Genomic DNA, 12,877 nt, shown 5'->3' with positions numbered 1-12,877 from the left:
CTGAACTAAACTGAACTGAACTGAAATGAATATTTTATGAGAGAAGGAGCTGAACAGAACTGATTAGAGTTGAACTGAACTGTACTGAACTAAACTGAAGTGAACTGAAATGAATATTTTATGAGAGAAGGAAATTAGGAACTAAACTGATTGGAGCTGAACTGAAGTAAACTGAAATTAAACTGAAGAGAACAGGGCCTAAGTTCTGATAAGGGTTATCCAAGTTCAAATTACATCTAAAATAAATTTAGATAAGTTTAAATTAGTTTAGCTAAGTTCAGATAAATGAAAATCAGGAGAATAAAATACACCCTAAAGTTACATGACATAATATTGTAATCTTTAAAGGGGAAATTTCTCTGCCTCTCAGGCTCTAATAACTTGAGTTTTCAATGAATCTAATATGTTCGTTGATATACACAAGTTTTGTTAATCCAATAGACCGTCTTTAAATTGTTGATATTAGAATGATACGAAATACTCCGTACCATCCAAATACCGTGTACAGCTTGGGGCATGTTCTGATTTGCTGAACTGAATTGATTTGATTGGAGCTAAATTGAAGTGAACTAAACAGTATATAAGAGAATGAAATTAAAAACGAAACTGAAATGAAATGAACTGAATTAAACTTAGCTGAAATTAAGTTGAAGAGAATAGACCCTTAATATCAACTGACCTTATTAAAGTTATAAAAGAGTCAAACTATTAACGTAGTACATATACTTCGTATATCCATACTATTTATGGTCTCAAATCTCAATGTTATCAGACACAAGACACATTGTTTTCCCTAGGCTAATGTGGAGATATAATATACTGAAGGAGACATATATGGCCATGTGAGTCGTGAAGTTGTGTGACTTGTGTTCAAATAAAAAGGAAACTTTTTTTATTCAACTGCTACACTTTTACGCTCAACAATTTAATGCTAGATTTCATTTTTCATCCTTTTAAGCTGAAACCAGGAGGAAAGAGAAATTGATACAGTCAATTAGAATATAAAATATTCTTAAAAGGAAATTTGGGGGGTCTTTCAGTAATCGAAGATTTGAAGGCTTAAGTTTGCAGCTTTCAGTATCACATCATCTGAAAAAGATTTAACAAATAAAGGGTTTATATTTATTTGACCAACCTTTAAATATATTTTTTTTGTCCTTATTTTTCACAGAAGATAAGCATATTGCTGGAGAAATTCTTCATCTGCTTTGTTTTTTCAATCTGGGTATTTCTTCTATCTCTTAATTTTTGCATAATACTGTTTATAATTTCTGGGTTTTTAACAATCTATTGGAAGGTTGACTATATATGTTATCATATTTGAGTTCATTGGTTTCATCATCATTGTTATTACTTTATAATTATGAATAAAGCAAAAGATTTATCTAGGATTTTGTTGTCTTTTTGTTTTTTGTTTGCTGTAACCTTTTGTATTCTTTAGGTTCTTTTGGAAATACAGTAACAATGTTTTAGATAAATGAAGTGGTGAAAGTGTAACAATAGTGACAATCTTTTTGTATTTATGTTTAAGAATTTTTTTGCACAGTGTCCAAGGAATATTCATCCTTTTTATGTGGTGTTTTTGCTGGTATTGTTGATTTATCTCTTCAAATGCCTCATCAGATCCATGGGGATGTGTCAGTAATAAGTCTATGGCTAATAAAGTCTTCGGGTAGTATCGAAAACTTGATCAAATTCCGTCTACATCTATGCCTTTGCGGTGTCTTATATACCATAATTTGAAAACTTGTTGAATTTACACCGACTATTGTGATAGAAAGTGAGCCTAGAAACTATAATTGCTTGTTGATGTTTGAATTCTGTGGAATAACAGGAGTTGGTGGAACTACCATTTTCCACTTTCTGTGGATGGACCCTAACGGCCTAACTTTAAGCTTGAAGTCTTTTGGGTAGATTATTTTGTTTCCTCAAATTTGGGTTTTTATTTTTCTTGATTGTTTTTATTTTTTGGGGTCCTGCAGTTGTTAAATAGACTTTGGGGCTGTTAATGGTACTTTGAGGGCAATATACTCAACCTGAAACCTTTGAGTCTTATGCATGTCTGACCACGTGGCAGCTGTCGAAAATGGGGGAGGAGTTGCATTGTGTCCAGCGAGAACTCAATCTCTTAATGTCTTTGCTTCGAATTTAAAAGACGGCATTGGTGCTGTATCGAATGGGGAAATCTCTCGTACATCTTCCACGGCTTCTGGATTTCGAGTGGGAGATATTGAACTACCGAATGGAGAATCTTATTCAGGGTCATTGCTTGGAAATGTGCCTGAGGGGTCAGGGAAGTATTCGTGGTCTGATGGTTGTGTTTATGACGGTGAGTGGAGAAGGGGGATGAGAAACGGGTGGGGCAGGCTTAGCTTTCCTTCTGGAGCAATATATGAGGGTGAGTTTTCAGGTGGTTATATGAATGGCCAAGGTACATATTCGTGGCCAGGGCGTATGACATATAAGGGTCGATGGAGACTTAATGTTAAACATGGATTGGGATATCAAGTTTATGCCAACGGTGATATCTTTGAGGGCTCCTGGATGCAGGGATCTCCAGAGGGGCCTGGGAAATATACATGGGTTAATGGGAATGTTTACTTAGGAGATATGAAAGGAGGACTGATGTCTGGAAAAGGATGCCTTACTTGGATTAACGGAGATATGTTTGAAGGTAGTTGGCTGAATGGAATGATGCATGGGTTTGGAGTTTATACATGGAGCGATGGTGGTTGTTATGTGGGAACTTGGACTCGAGGTTTGAAAGATGGGAAGGGTGCATTTTATCCGAATGGTAGCAAACTTCCAGCTGCCCAAGAGCTCTACTTAGGTGCTCTAAGGAAAAGAGGAGTATTACCAGATTTGAAGAAGCAGAACCAGGTGTCTCATCTTCGTCAAGCATCCACAGTGAACATGGGAAATGTCAAGGTTGGCAGAAGCCGTGAAGCTCGTCGTCATCCATCTGATAAGCTTTCAAAAGGTAATTTGTTAAATCTTGAGCAGTCCCGTGAAAAAAACATATCTCTTGAGAGACGTTGGAGCCTTGAAGTCGCAATTGAGAAGGTTATTGGACATGATACATCATCTGGTTTCGCTGAATCACTTACTGAAGGAAGAGATAAAGAAGCTGAGACAAATATTCCTATTGTTGAACGGGAGTATATGCAAGGTGTTTTGATTAGTGAGATGGTTGTTAATAATTCATTTTCTCCAAGGTCTAAAAGAGCAAAAAGGAGGCAGAGGAAACTAGCAAAAGACGTAAAGAGACCAGGTGAAGCTATTATTAAAGGTCACCGAAGTTATGATTTGATGCTCAGTTTGCAGCTTGGGATAAGGTAAATTCACCTTCTTTACTCTGATTTAATACAGTTCTCCAGGTATTCATTTTTGTTATTGGTTTTCATGCCATCAAGCAATTTATTTATTAAGATGGAGTCTTCACACTTTCTTCGGAATTGTAGAGCATGTGCAATTGTTCAATTAGTAGGATCTATTAATCATTTGAGATTTCATAGCTTTGTTATGGCCTAATGGTAGACCAAAGTTTGTACTGAAATTGGAAGTCTGAGACTCAGAGTTATGGGCTTCTGTTTTCCACAGCCTAATTTGATTTAGCTGATTTAAGTAATGTTCTTCTTAGAGCCTTGGATCTTTCTCAATTTTTTGTATTCCTTATTCCATTTTGGTGTTGGACAATTTTCTTGTTTATCTTGTAACCAATGTTTTTTTTGGCCATTGTTGGAAAGTTAAAAAAGCATGCTTGTTTTGTCAGAAAAGTTTTCATACATATGATGGTGTTTTCCTCAGTATGCTATACTGAACTTGCATTAGGTTTTGTTCAGATATACTGTGGGAAAGATCACTCCCATACAAAGACGAGAAGTCCGAGCATCTGACTTTGGTCCACGTGCAAGCTTTTGGATGAATTTTCCTAAAGAAGGGTCGCAATTGACACCCCCTCATCAATCAGATGATTTCAGATGGAAAGATTATTGTCCAATGGTTTTCAGGTTTGTTGTGGACTCTAAATTTCTGAGACATCGTTGCATATACATTCTACTTCATAAATCCTTTATCCTGAAGTCTATAAAGAGTCTGATCAGACCCCAGAATTGAGTAGATCTTTATTGTTGTCATCAAGAATTATGCTCTATTTTCTGTCAGCAATGAACATTCAAATTTAGTTTAGTGAATCTCACATATGATGATTAATGGTCATGTTCTCATGCAATGAGCTCACTCTGAAAAGCATGGTCCTTGGTAGTAACTGTTGAATGATTTAATTTTAATTGACGAACTGAATCGTGGATGTTTGATATGTAGCATCCATGAAGATAATGCTGTTGCTTCTACTTTACTCTTATGCTAATGCATTTCTGAGTTATCATTTCTGTTGTTAATATGATAATTTTTTGGATTGGACTCCAAATATTACACATGTTGCAGACAAATTTGATTATCAAATTATCTTATCTTTGAGTAGGTTTTCTTTCTTTCTTCCCCACTCCTCTTCACTTTTTTCTGTGGGGTATTATCATGTTTTTGTCATATTTGCCATGATAACTTAGGAGTGGGTGTCTTTTCATAGGCCCAGAATTTGTAAAGCTTTTCATGGTTGGAAGATGGGGTTCCTAAAAGTGCTTAGTATCAGGCCTTTTTCTTTCTACTGATTTTTAGGACTTTTTGAAGAACCTTGTTAGTATCATATTCTTCCACTTACTCGATAAGAGGGTAATTTTTTTCTTACTGTAGTAAAGGTTTTTTTTTGCAAGGAAGGTAAGAGAGTTAAACACTCATCTCCGATGGGGAAGGTGACAGGAGAGCCTGATCTGATTTCTGTTTGGAAATGAGTCACTACAGAATGTGAATATTTAACGAATTCTTTCTGCAAAAGAATTTGTAAAATTTTATAGCAGCTTGTAAAAGCATGAGCAGTACTTTTTCAGATGTTTAAAAGTTTGCCTTTCCTCTATCAGATTATCTAAAAGAGTGCTTTCTTGAAGCACAACTAAAGGTTGAAGTTTAATTACTTGTCCATTTCATAATGGGAAACTTATCTCTTTCTCCCTCTTCATTCAATTTATGGACATACATCATACTCCATAGATCATCAGTTTTTACTCTTGAAAGGCTAACCTGCTTATTTTTATAGAAACCTGAGGGAGATGTTCAAAATAGATGCTGCTGACTACATGATGTCCATCTGTGGAAATGACGCCCTGAGGGAATTATCATCACCTGGGAAAAGTGGTAGTGTCTTTTTCCTCTCTCAAGATGATCGCTTCATGATTAAGACGCTGCGGAAGTCTGAAGTAAAGGTTGGGGCTTAGCTTATATCTTATATTTTGTCAGAAATTTCAGTTTTCTTTCTATTTCACTTCACCTTTTGCATGTTTAACTTCAATTCTCTCTTAAGTAGATATCATGTCTTGTTCTAATAATATCGAGTGTTCTGTTGTTAGAACCATGTGGCCTTTGTAGTTGGTGTGAAGTTTCTACTAGTGTTAGTTTTCATCTGCTTTATTTAGCTTCCATGTTCTTTTTCAGACAATTATTACTAAAGGCCATATGCGTAAAAATAACTAGTCTAGAATCTAGACATTATTTCATCCTTCACAACCACCATGTATCATTCATATGTTTGGTTCATAAAATTCTTGGTTGGTCCAAATGTAATCTCCTGCCCTGTCAACAACTTTGTACAGTACACAGGCTGTGTTTAGTCTGAAGCAATAAAAACGGCAATTCTTAACGGATCCTGCCATCAGCAGTCTAGGAGACCAAGGTTATGTAGCCTTTACCCGTGAATTTGTGATAGTGTACGTGTGGAGCTTGTTTCAGAAAGATATACGAATAACATCTGTAGAAGGGATAGAGTGACTAACCAAACTATAAAATCGAATTATACAAGTCATTTTTGTTATAAGGAATGTAGTAGTATGTGATGTCAATTTCACTCAGTCGCATACTGCTTCTTATCAATAGTGGTTATCAACCAAATAAACGGTGTAGAACTATTATAATATCAACTAAAGAAAATAGAGGTTACTACGTTTTATACAATTTTACTATAATAATAACTTAATAAGCATCTAGAGAATGGATGCCTTTCTAACATTTGCTTCTATCTTGTTTCACTGGAACTTCTACATTTGTTAGAAGGTGCCAGAAGAGTCTTTTCCCATCCAATTTTCTCTCTCTTTTTTTTTTTTTTTTTTTCCTTTTTATTCTCGTTCCGAATTCCAACATTGTTGGTGGTGCTTCTAGATCTTGTGTGTCAAATCAAACCTCAACAATTCTCATTACTAACTATTGATGCCCTCCTTTCAGCTTTAACTTATTAAATTTCTATACATATTGATGTTAGTAGCATGGGAATACTTTTTATTTTGTTTATTTTGTTTGTTTGCCAGTTATTCCCTTCATATATTCACTGAAACTCGAGATTATATCAATCATCTTTTGAAGATTAATACACGATGTTCTAAATTTGAAAGTCTACTAGAAGATTCCATAAGGTTTCACTGGGATTGTTTATGACCATCTCTGGCCAGAAAGGTTCATAGTTTACTGATTGTATTCAAAGCCTGCAGGTGTATGTAAGTTTTGGTTTGAGTAACAAATAAGCTTGTAGGCATTTGAGCTAAGTGAGGCAATGTATTGATTGTATTCCTTTTGTTTGGTCAGATGTTTAATAATCTATTTTGGAAGGAGGTATACCTGCATATCTGTGAGACTAGGCTTAAGTTTGAAAATTGATCAATCATCAATAGTAGACATAAGTGGCACTGCTGTTGATGTTTTGCATGCTTGGTTGCTCTAATAAGCTTGTCTTTATGTGAATTTCACTATGCTGCTTACTACTGCTTAACTAGATTGAAGGCTATAAATGTCAATCTGCTATTTTTCTGTTGCAAAAATTGTGTGGAATTTATGATCAACTTCTGCTAATAGTGTGCATTGATTCAGGTTCTTTTGCGGATGCTTCCTGAGTATCACCACCATGTGCGTACATATGACAATACACTAATTACCAAGTTTTTCGGCCTTCACAGGATCAAACCTTCTAGTGGTCAAAAGGTAACATAGTTTTGAGTAACAGCATAAACTACCATCGGGAGCTTTATAGTTTATCCTAAAGTTAAACCTTTTCCTAATATAATCCCTTCGTTTTGAGATAGTAGTTACATTTTTCTATCTTGGTTGTTTCAAATTAATAGTTTGGGACTTTGGGTCATATGACCCATAATATTTTAGTACTATTTCTAAACATTTGCCCCCACTTGCCTTGTTTCCCCCGGTCTCTCTTTATTTGATATACTTTTCACATAAAGGCATCCTTATTTACTTGACACATTTCTCTATCTTTCCTTAAAATGCATAGACCCAATTTTTTTTTTTTAATTATTTCTCTCTTTTTAATTTGGAGTTACTACCCACAAACTATAATAAGAAAATACCTCAGCACCCACTAAATATAATAAAAACTCCAACTACCCACAAAATATAATATTTTTTTAAAAGAAGGTTAAAAAAAAAACTCCACTACCCACCATTTATAATTAAAAAAAAAAATGTCCTACGACTTCTAGTTACCGTCACAGAATAAAATTAAAAGTCAATGAGTTTGCATGAAATTATGTGCGGGTGAAAGAGTGTCGAGTAAATAGGGACGGAGGGAGTGTTCTTTGATTACAATATCTCTACTGTACATTGTTTTATTCTTTTTGTACAATGTTCTACTTTTTACACTTCTCTCTCTTATTATCTTAGTGATCACCTTGGTTTATTAGAGAAGAAAAGTGTGACCATTATGTCGAAACGGAGGAAGTAACTAAAAATGTAGTTGTAGTTAAGGCTTATATTCGTTTGGTGACCATTTGTCATCTTGAAAAAGTTCGTTTATGATTTGGATTGAGTCCCTAGAGCCTTAACTTTGTCATGATTTGGTTTCTTGCAGTTTAGATTTGTGGTGATGGGAAATATGTTCTGCACTGAATTAAGGATTCATCGAAGGTTTGACTTGAAGGGATCTTCTCTAGGGCGCTCAGCAGATAAAGTTGAAATTGATGAAAACACAATTCTTAAAGATTTGGATTTAAACTACAGTTTTTACTTAGAGCCCTCTTGGAGGGAGGCACTATTAAAGTAAGTTACTATAAAGTTTAATTGTTTGTGTCTTAATATGTGTATGTTATTGGACTTTGTATCCTTTTTTGCTTTGCTTACATTGACCATGTCACTGGCCTTAGTAACTACAAAGTGGGGATCCTGTTATATCATTAATGCCTGTGATTTGCTGCATCACCGTGTCAAATGTCAATCATACTCTATTGAAGTATTGAACCTTTCTTTTCCCAAAAATTTGTGAACGCAATTTATAGCCAAAGCGGCCCTTTGCTTTCCTGTCACTCAATGTTGGATTAAGAAAGTATATGACAGAGTGACAGACCTCTTGTTACACATGACCCTGTATGACTTAAGTCTCGTTGTCATTGATTTCTTTAAAATTCCAAAGACACCAAGTCAATACTCTTGGAAGAGGCAAGTTGAGGAGGAGAAAGTTGTTAATTATGTAGTGGTGAGAGTGAGAATGGGTATCTTTCTTTCAAAATGATGATTTAGCTATATAGAAGATATGTTACTGTCACATCCTGTAAACATTTTAGCTATTGAATGTCTCTTTTATTATTTGCCTTGTGAGATGGATGGATTAACAAAGTTTTGATTTACTGATGTGACTGATAATTGGAACATTTTTATATGTTTGAAGTATTTCTGTGATCTTTCAGGCCATCTAATCTTTTATCATCCATTTTGAAATTCTTTCTATCATGACTGAACAGGAATTTGTAATTATTGATTTATGTATGATCTGGTGGTTTTCATTTCTGACTAGTTCTGTATGGAACTTTGCAGCCAGATTGAGACTGATAGTAAATTCTTGGAGTCGCAGCATATAATGGATTACAGTCTTTTGCTAGGAGTGCATTATCGTGCTCCTCAGCATCTCCGTTCAATCATGTCTCGTACTAGGAGCATGAATTCAGATGGTTTGGGCGTTGTAGCTGAAGAAGGTTTGTTTCTAAGCTACTACCAACTATTTTCCTTGATATGAAATGTAGCTTTTTCAGAAGTGTACAGGTAAGGAGTGAAAGAGCTTTCACAAAGAGGTTTATTATTAAATTTCTGACTTGCAGAAACATATGCTAGTGCTGCCTAAACAAGTCCACATTGGATCAAATGGATCAATTTTTTTTTCACTCTGATAGGATTTATACTATCCATTTATATAGCAGTCGAGCTTAGTCCATTGTTTTCTTGCAAGTTATATATGACCAGATATGTATTTGGAGAGAAGAAATGTCAATATTGTACCCCTTCAAGTAAGATTTTTCTTGGATGAATTATATGCATGATGCCAGATTTCTATCTCTACCCATGATGGCCCTTTTAGTTGGTGGTAATGAACAGAGGTAGTGAGAATGGGTTTCAGTTGTAATTTAGCAAGGAAAGTATCATCCTACTGCCCTTGGTGATGCAACCCCTTGGCACTGGCATAAGATTTTCCTTACAATTTTACGAATTCATTCCTATTACCAAATGTGCCTTGAACTTTGTTGATAGTACCAATTTGGACAAACGTGGTCTTATTCTCCACTCTTTCCTTCCATAGCTATTATTTGCCTTACGGCATCAGTGTTGTTGAATGTCATTGGGCTTGTAAACTTTGCTCTTAAGTCACTAGCAGAGCCATGTATGGTTACGGTGTTGAAGGAAACTGTGATCTAATAGGAACAAAGAATTTTGAGTGAACTTGATCTATTGCTTGATGTGATATGATGCAAGCTTAAGATTAATATTCCCAGTGGTACTAACCCTTGAAGAAGTGGAGATGACTGTTAAGTCATGAATCTTTTCCTTCCAATGCTTGTCAAGTTAATGTTGTTTGTTGGTAACCCATGAACTTACTAAAAAGTGCAATGTTCTATGTGCAATTTTTCTACATTTTGATATATTTAAAATGGACATAATGGCAGATGCTTGGGATGATGGCATGTTTGCTTATCCACAGAGCCTTGTACTTGTTCCACGAGGAGACGATAGCAGTGTTGTTGTGGGTTCTCATATAAGAGGCAGTAGATTGCGGGCAGCTTCTGCTGCAGGTCATGAAGAAGTGGATTTGCTCCTTCCTGGCACAGCTAGGTATGTAACTCTCTTTTCAAGGTTTTCCTCATCATGTCCACCAGACATATTTGTATGTGCTTTATTCTTTTCATTTTTCCTTTGTTAATTGGAGTGCTTTTACATAATATGGAAACTCATAGTCATAGGACATTTTTTTTTTAAATTGATTGGTTTCATTTGTGATGGTCCGCTCACCCTCTGCGGACCACTACTTGTGAATCAAAGGACAAATATGAGGCTTAATGACCTTTTTAGGCTAACCATGAAACTAAGTCAATTGTTGGGAAAATAAGGTTTCATTTGGTCATATAATGTGTTTATGTGAGCTTAGTTGGAGCCTTGAGGGATCTCACTTAGTCACTTTTTTTTTTTTTTTTTGAGTGTTGAGGCATGCTGCTTGTCTAGCTGTCAATACTACTGTCTTGGACTTCCAGTTAGTGGTTTTATCTGTCTCTTTTGAAGGACATTAAGAAGTGAAGTTAGTAAATTCGACTAAAAAAAATTATTAAATTATAAAAACAAAGTGAAGGTTTGAAAAAGCTGGATAAACTTGTAATCCTTTCAAATGCTTTACCATTTTACTATTCTCTTGACCGAGAATTGAAGGTCTCATATTGTCATCTGTTGATGAATTGGGAAGCTAGGCTATTGGAAATTTAGAAGCAAAAGTTCCATCCAAGAGAAACTTCACATGTACATCTTCTCTAGTGGTGGCTGCCTATGTATATATACTTTCTTACATGATACTTTCTTCATCCGAGGATTTATATTAGGGTAACATAAACCAATAGTGGCTGTTTCAATTTAAGTTTACGCACCCATTATAGCAAGGTTTTTCTTTCTACTCTCTAATGTTAGGCCTTGCACCCGCACCTGCCCACTTTTTCTCTAAACCTCTTTGCATATCCTTCTAAACTTAAATTGCAGTTGGATATAGTATGGATTTGTCATGTTAGCTAAGGGTGACAATGACTTTATGGCTTTCTGCTAATTCCATCCGCATCTCTATCACAAATACTTGGTCTAAATTCATGGTTTCCATCTTTTGATTTTCTTTTGTTAGGCTTCAAATCCAACTTGGAGTGAACATGCCAGCAAGAGCGGAGCGTACTCTAGGGGAGTCTGAAGCACCACATCACGAGGCTTATGATGTCGTCTTATACTTGGGTATAATTGATATACTGCAGGATTATAACATGAGCAAGAAGATCGAGCATGCGTATAAATCTCTTCAATTTGATTCATTGTCCATATCAGCAGTCGACCCAACTTTTTACTCTCAACGCTTCTTAGGTTTTATTCAAAAAGTTTTCCCACCTTTAACTGAGACTTGAACAGTTTCTGACTACTTTTATTTAATTTTCAAAAAATAAAAAAAATTACCTCTGTAAATATAGTGAATGTCATTTCTTGTTTTAAAGTGCGCTTATTTTCTTCAAAAGCAACCAAAAAAAAAAAAAAAATTGTGTTCGTGAACATGATGGGGTTTATAATCTGCATCATCATTTTTGTGCTTGGTCTGTATAAAACTATTATGTAAAGTAAATAGATTCATTTTTGTGTGTGATTTTTGCTAGGGGTGAGCAAAAAAATCAGAGTATTTGAATTGAAACCGGAACCTGTTTCGGAACTAGTAGTTATGAGTAGACCTGCCAATCCTGACCCAGACCCGATGACTCGAAATCGACCCGAAATTGACCCAAAACCTGAATCAACCCGACTCGACCCATACCTGACCCGAAGTGGAATTGACCCGACCTTGACCGAACCCGAAATGACCCGATCCGAAACGACCCGATCCGAGATGACCCGACCTGAGACCCGAAACAACCCGACCCGAAGTTGACCCGACCTGTAACTTGAATTTATTGACCAAAATAGACTCGAAACCCAAAGTGACCCAAATCAAAATTATCTTATACCTTAAATGACCAGATCTATTTAAGCTAAAGACTTGACCTGAGCAAACTGATGCGAAATAGGAAAAAACGGCAATCAAACTGACTTAATTTTCTTTTCTTTTTTTATTATTATTTTGTAATGTGTAACAATGTAAGTAATTTACATATTTTGAGTATTACTTTTCTCGATTTATTCGGCCTTTTATCTGTACAAGTTATTAAAAATTCGTAAAAAATTTAACGGCTATTCTACGGAGTTTGTCCATAAGATTAAAAAATTAACTAAAGCTCGAAATAAAAGTCACAATTCTCACAAGTCTAGAAAAAAAAAATAGTACAATCACAATGCGTACATAACATAATGTTCAATACCAAATGAAATTATAAAATATTCTATAGTTCAAACAATTAATATGTTCCATGAAAAAAGTTGCCTTAATAACTATAGTGAGTTTCTCATAAAAATATAAATATATATATATATATATATATATATATATATATATATATATATATATATATATATATATATATATATATATATATATATATATATATATATATATATATATATATAGGGTTGAATTTAACCTAATGCATCGACCCGACCTTGTAATACCCCGTATTTTTATGTATTTTTTATAAAGTATTTAAGTATTAATAAAATGTATTGTTAAGGGCTCAAGTATTTTAATTAAATATTTTAAAGGGTTAAAGTATTTTAAGTATAAGGTTTTATAAAAGTAAAATATATTTTGGACCAAACGTTTATTAATTATTGGGCAATA

The 12,877-nt window shown here is 34.8% G+C and overlaps 1 protein-coding gene across 1 annotated transcript; it reads left to right on the top strand.

The window, feature by feature from the left end:
- The first annotated feature begins 854 nt into the window (after positions 1-854).
- On the top strand, positions 855-11,751 carry LOC145570544 (phosphatidylinositol 4-phosphate 5-kinase 9-like). Its single transcript, XM_081629667.1, has 9 exons — positions 855-1,225; positions 1,983-3,335; positions 3,843-4,010; positions 5,153-5,318; positions 6,970-7,080; positions 7,961-8,148; positions 8,920-9,077; positions 10,041-10,206; positions 11,252-11,751. The coding sequence occupies exons 2-9, from the start codon at positions 2,059-2,061 to the stop codon at positions 11,520-11,522; spliced, it is 2,505 nt and encodes an 834-aa protein (XP_081485793.1). The 5' UTR covers positions 855-1,225; positions 1,983-2,058; the 3' UTR covers positions 11,523-11,751.
- Positions 11,752-12,877: the final 1,126 nt, after the last annotated feature.

The sequence above is a fragment of the Chenopodium album genome, chromosome 12 (genome assembly GCF_948465745.1).
Source record: "Chenopodium album chromosome 12, dcCheAlbu1.1, whole genome shotgun sequence".
NCBI lineage: Eukaryota > Viridiplantae > Streptophyta > Magnoliopsida > Caryophyllales > Amaranthaceae > Chenopodium > Chenopodium album.
The sequence above is the reverse complement of the archived record's forward strand: the minus strand, read 5'-3'. Positions and strand labels throughout refer to the sequence as shown.

What these genes read in the sequence shown, in the direction of transcription:
- LOC145570544 (XM_081629667.1), top strand. Translation starts at nt 2,059, where the DNA reads ATGTCTGACCACGTGGCAGCTGTCGAAAATGGGGGAGGAGTTGCATTG. An exon ending in TATTGTCCAATGGTTTTCAG is followed by an intron (nt 4,011 to 5,152) that starts GTTTGTTGTGGA and finishes TTATTTTTATAG; the next exon opens with AAACCTGAGGGAGATGTTCA. An exon ending in AACCTTCTAGTGGTCAAAAG is followed by an intron (nt 7,081 to 7,960) that starts GTAACATAGTTT and finishes GGTTTCTTGCAG; the next exon opens with TTTAGATTTGTGGTGATGGG.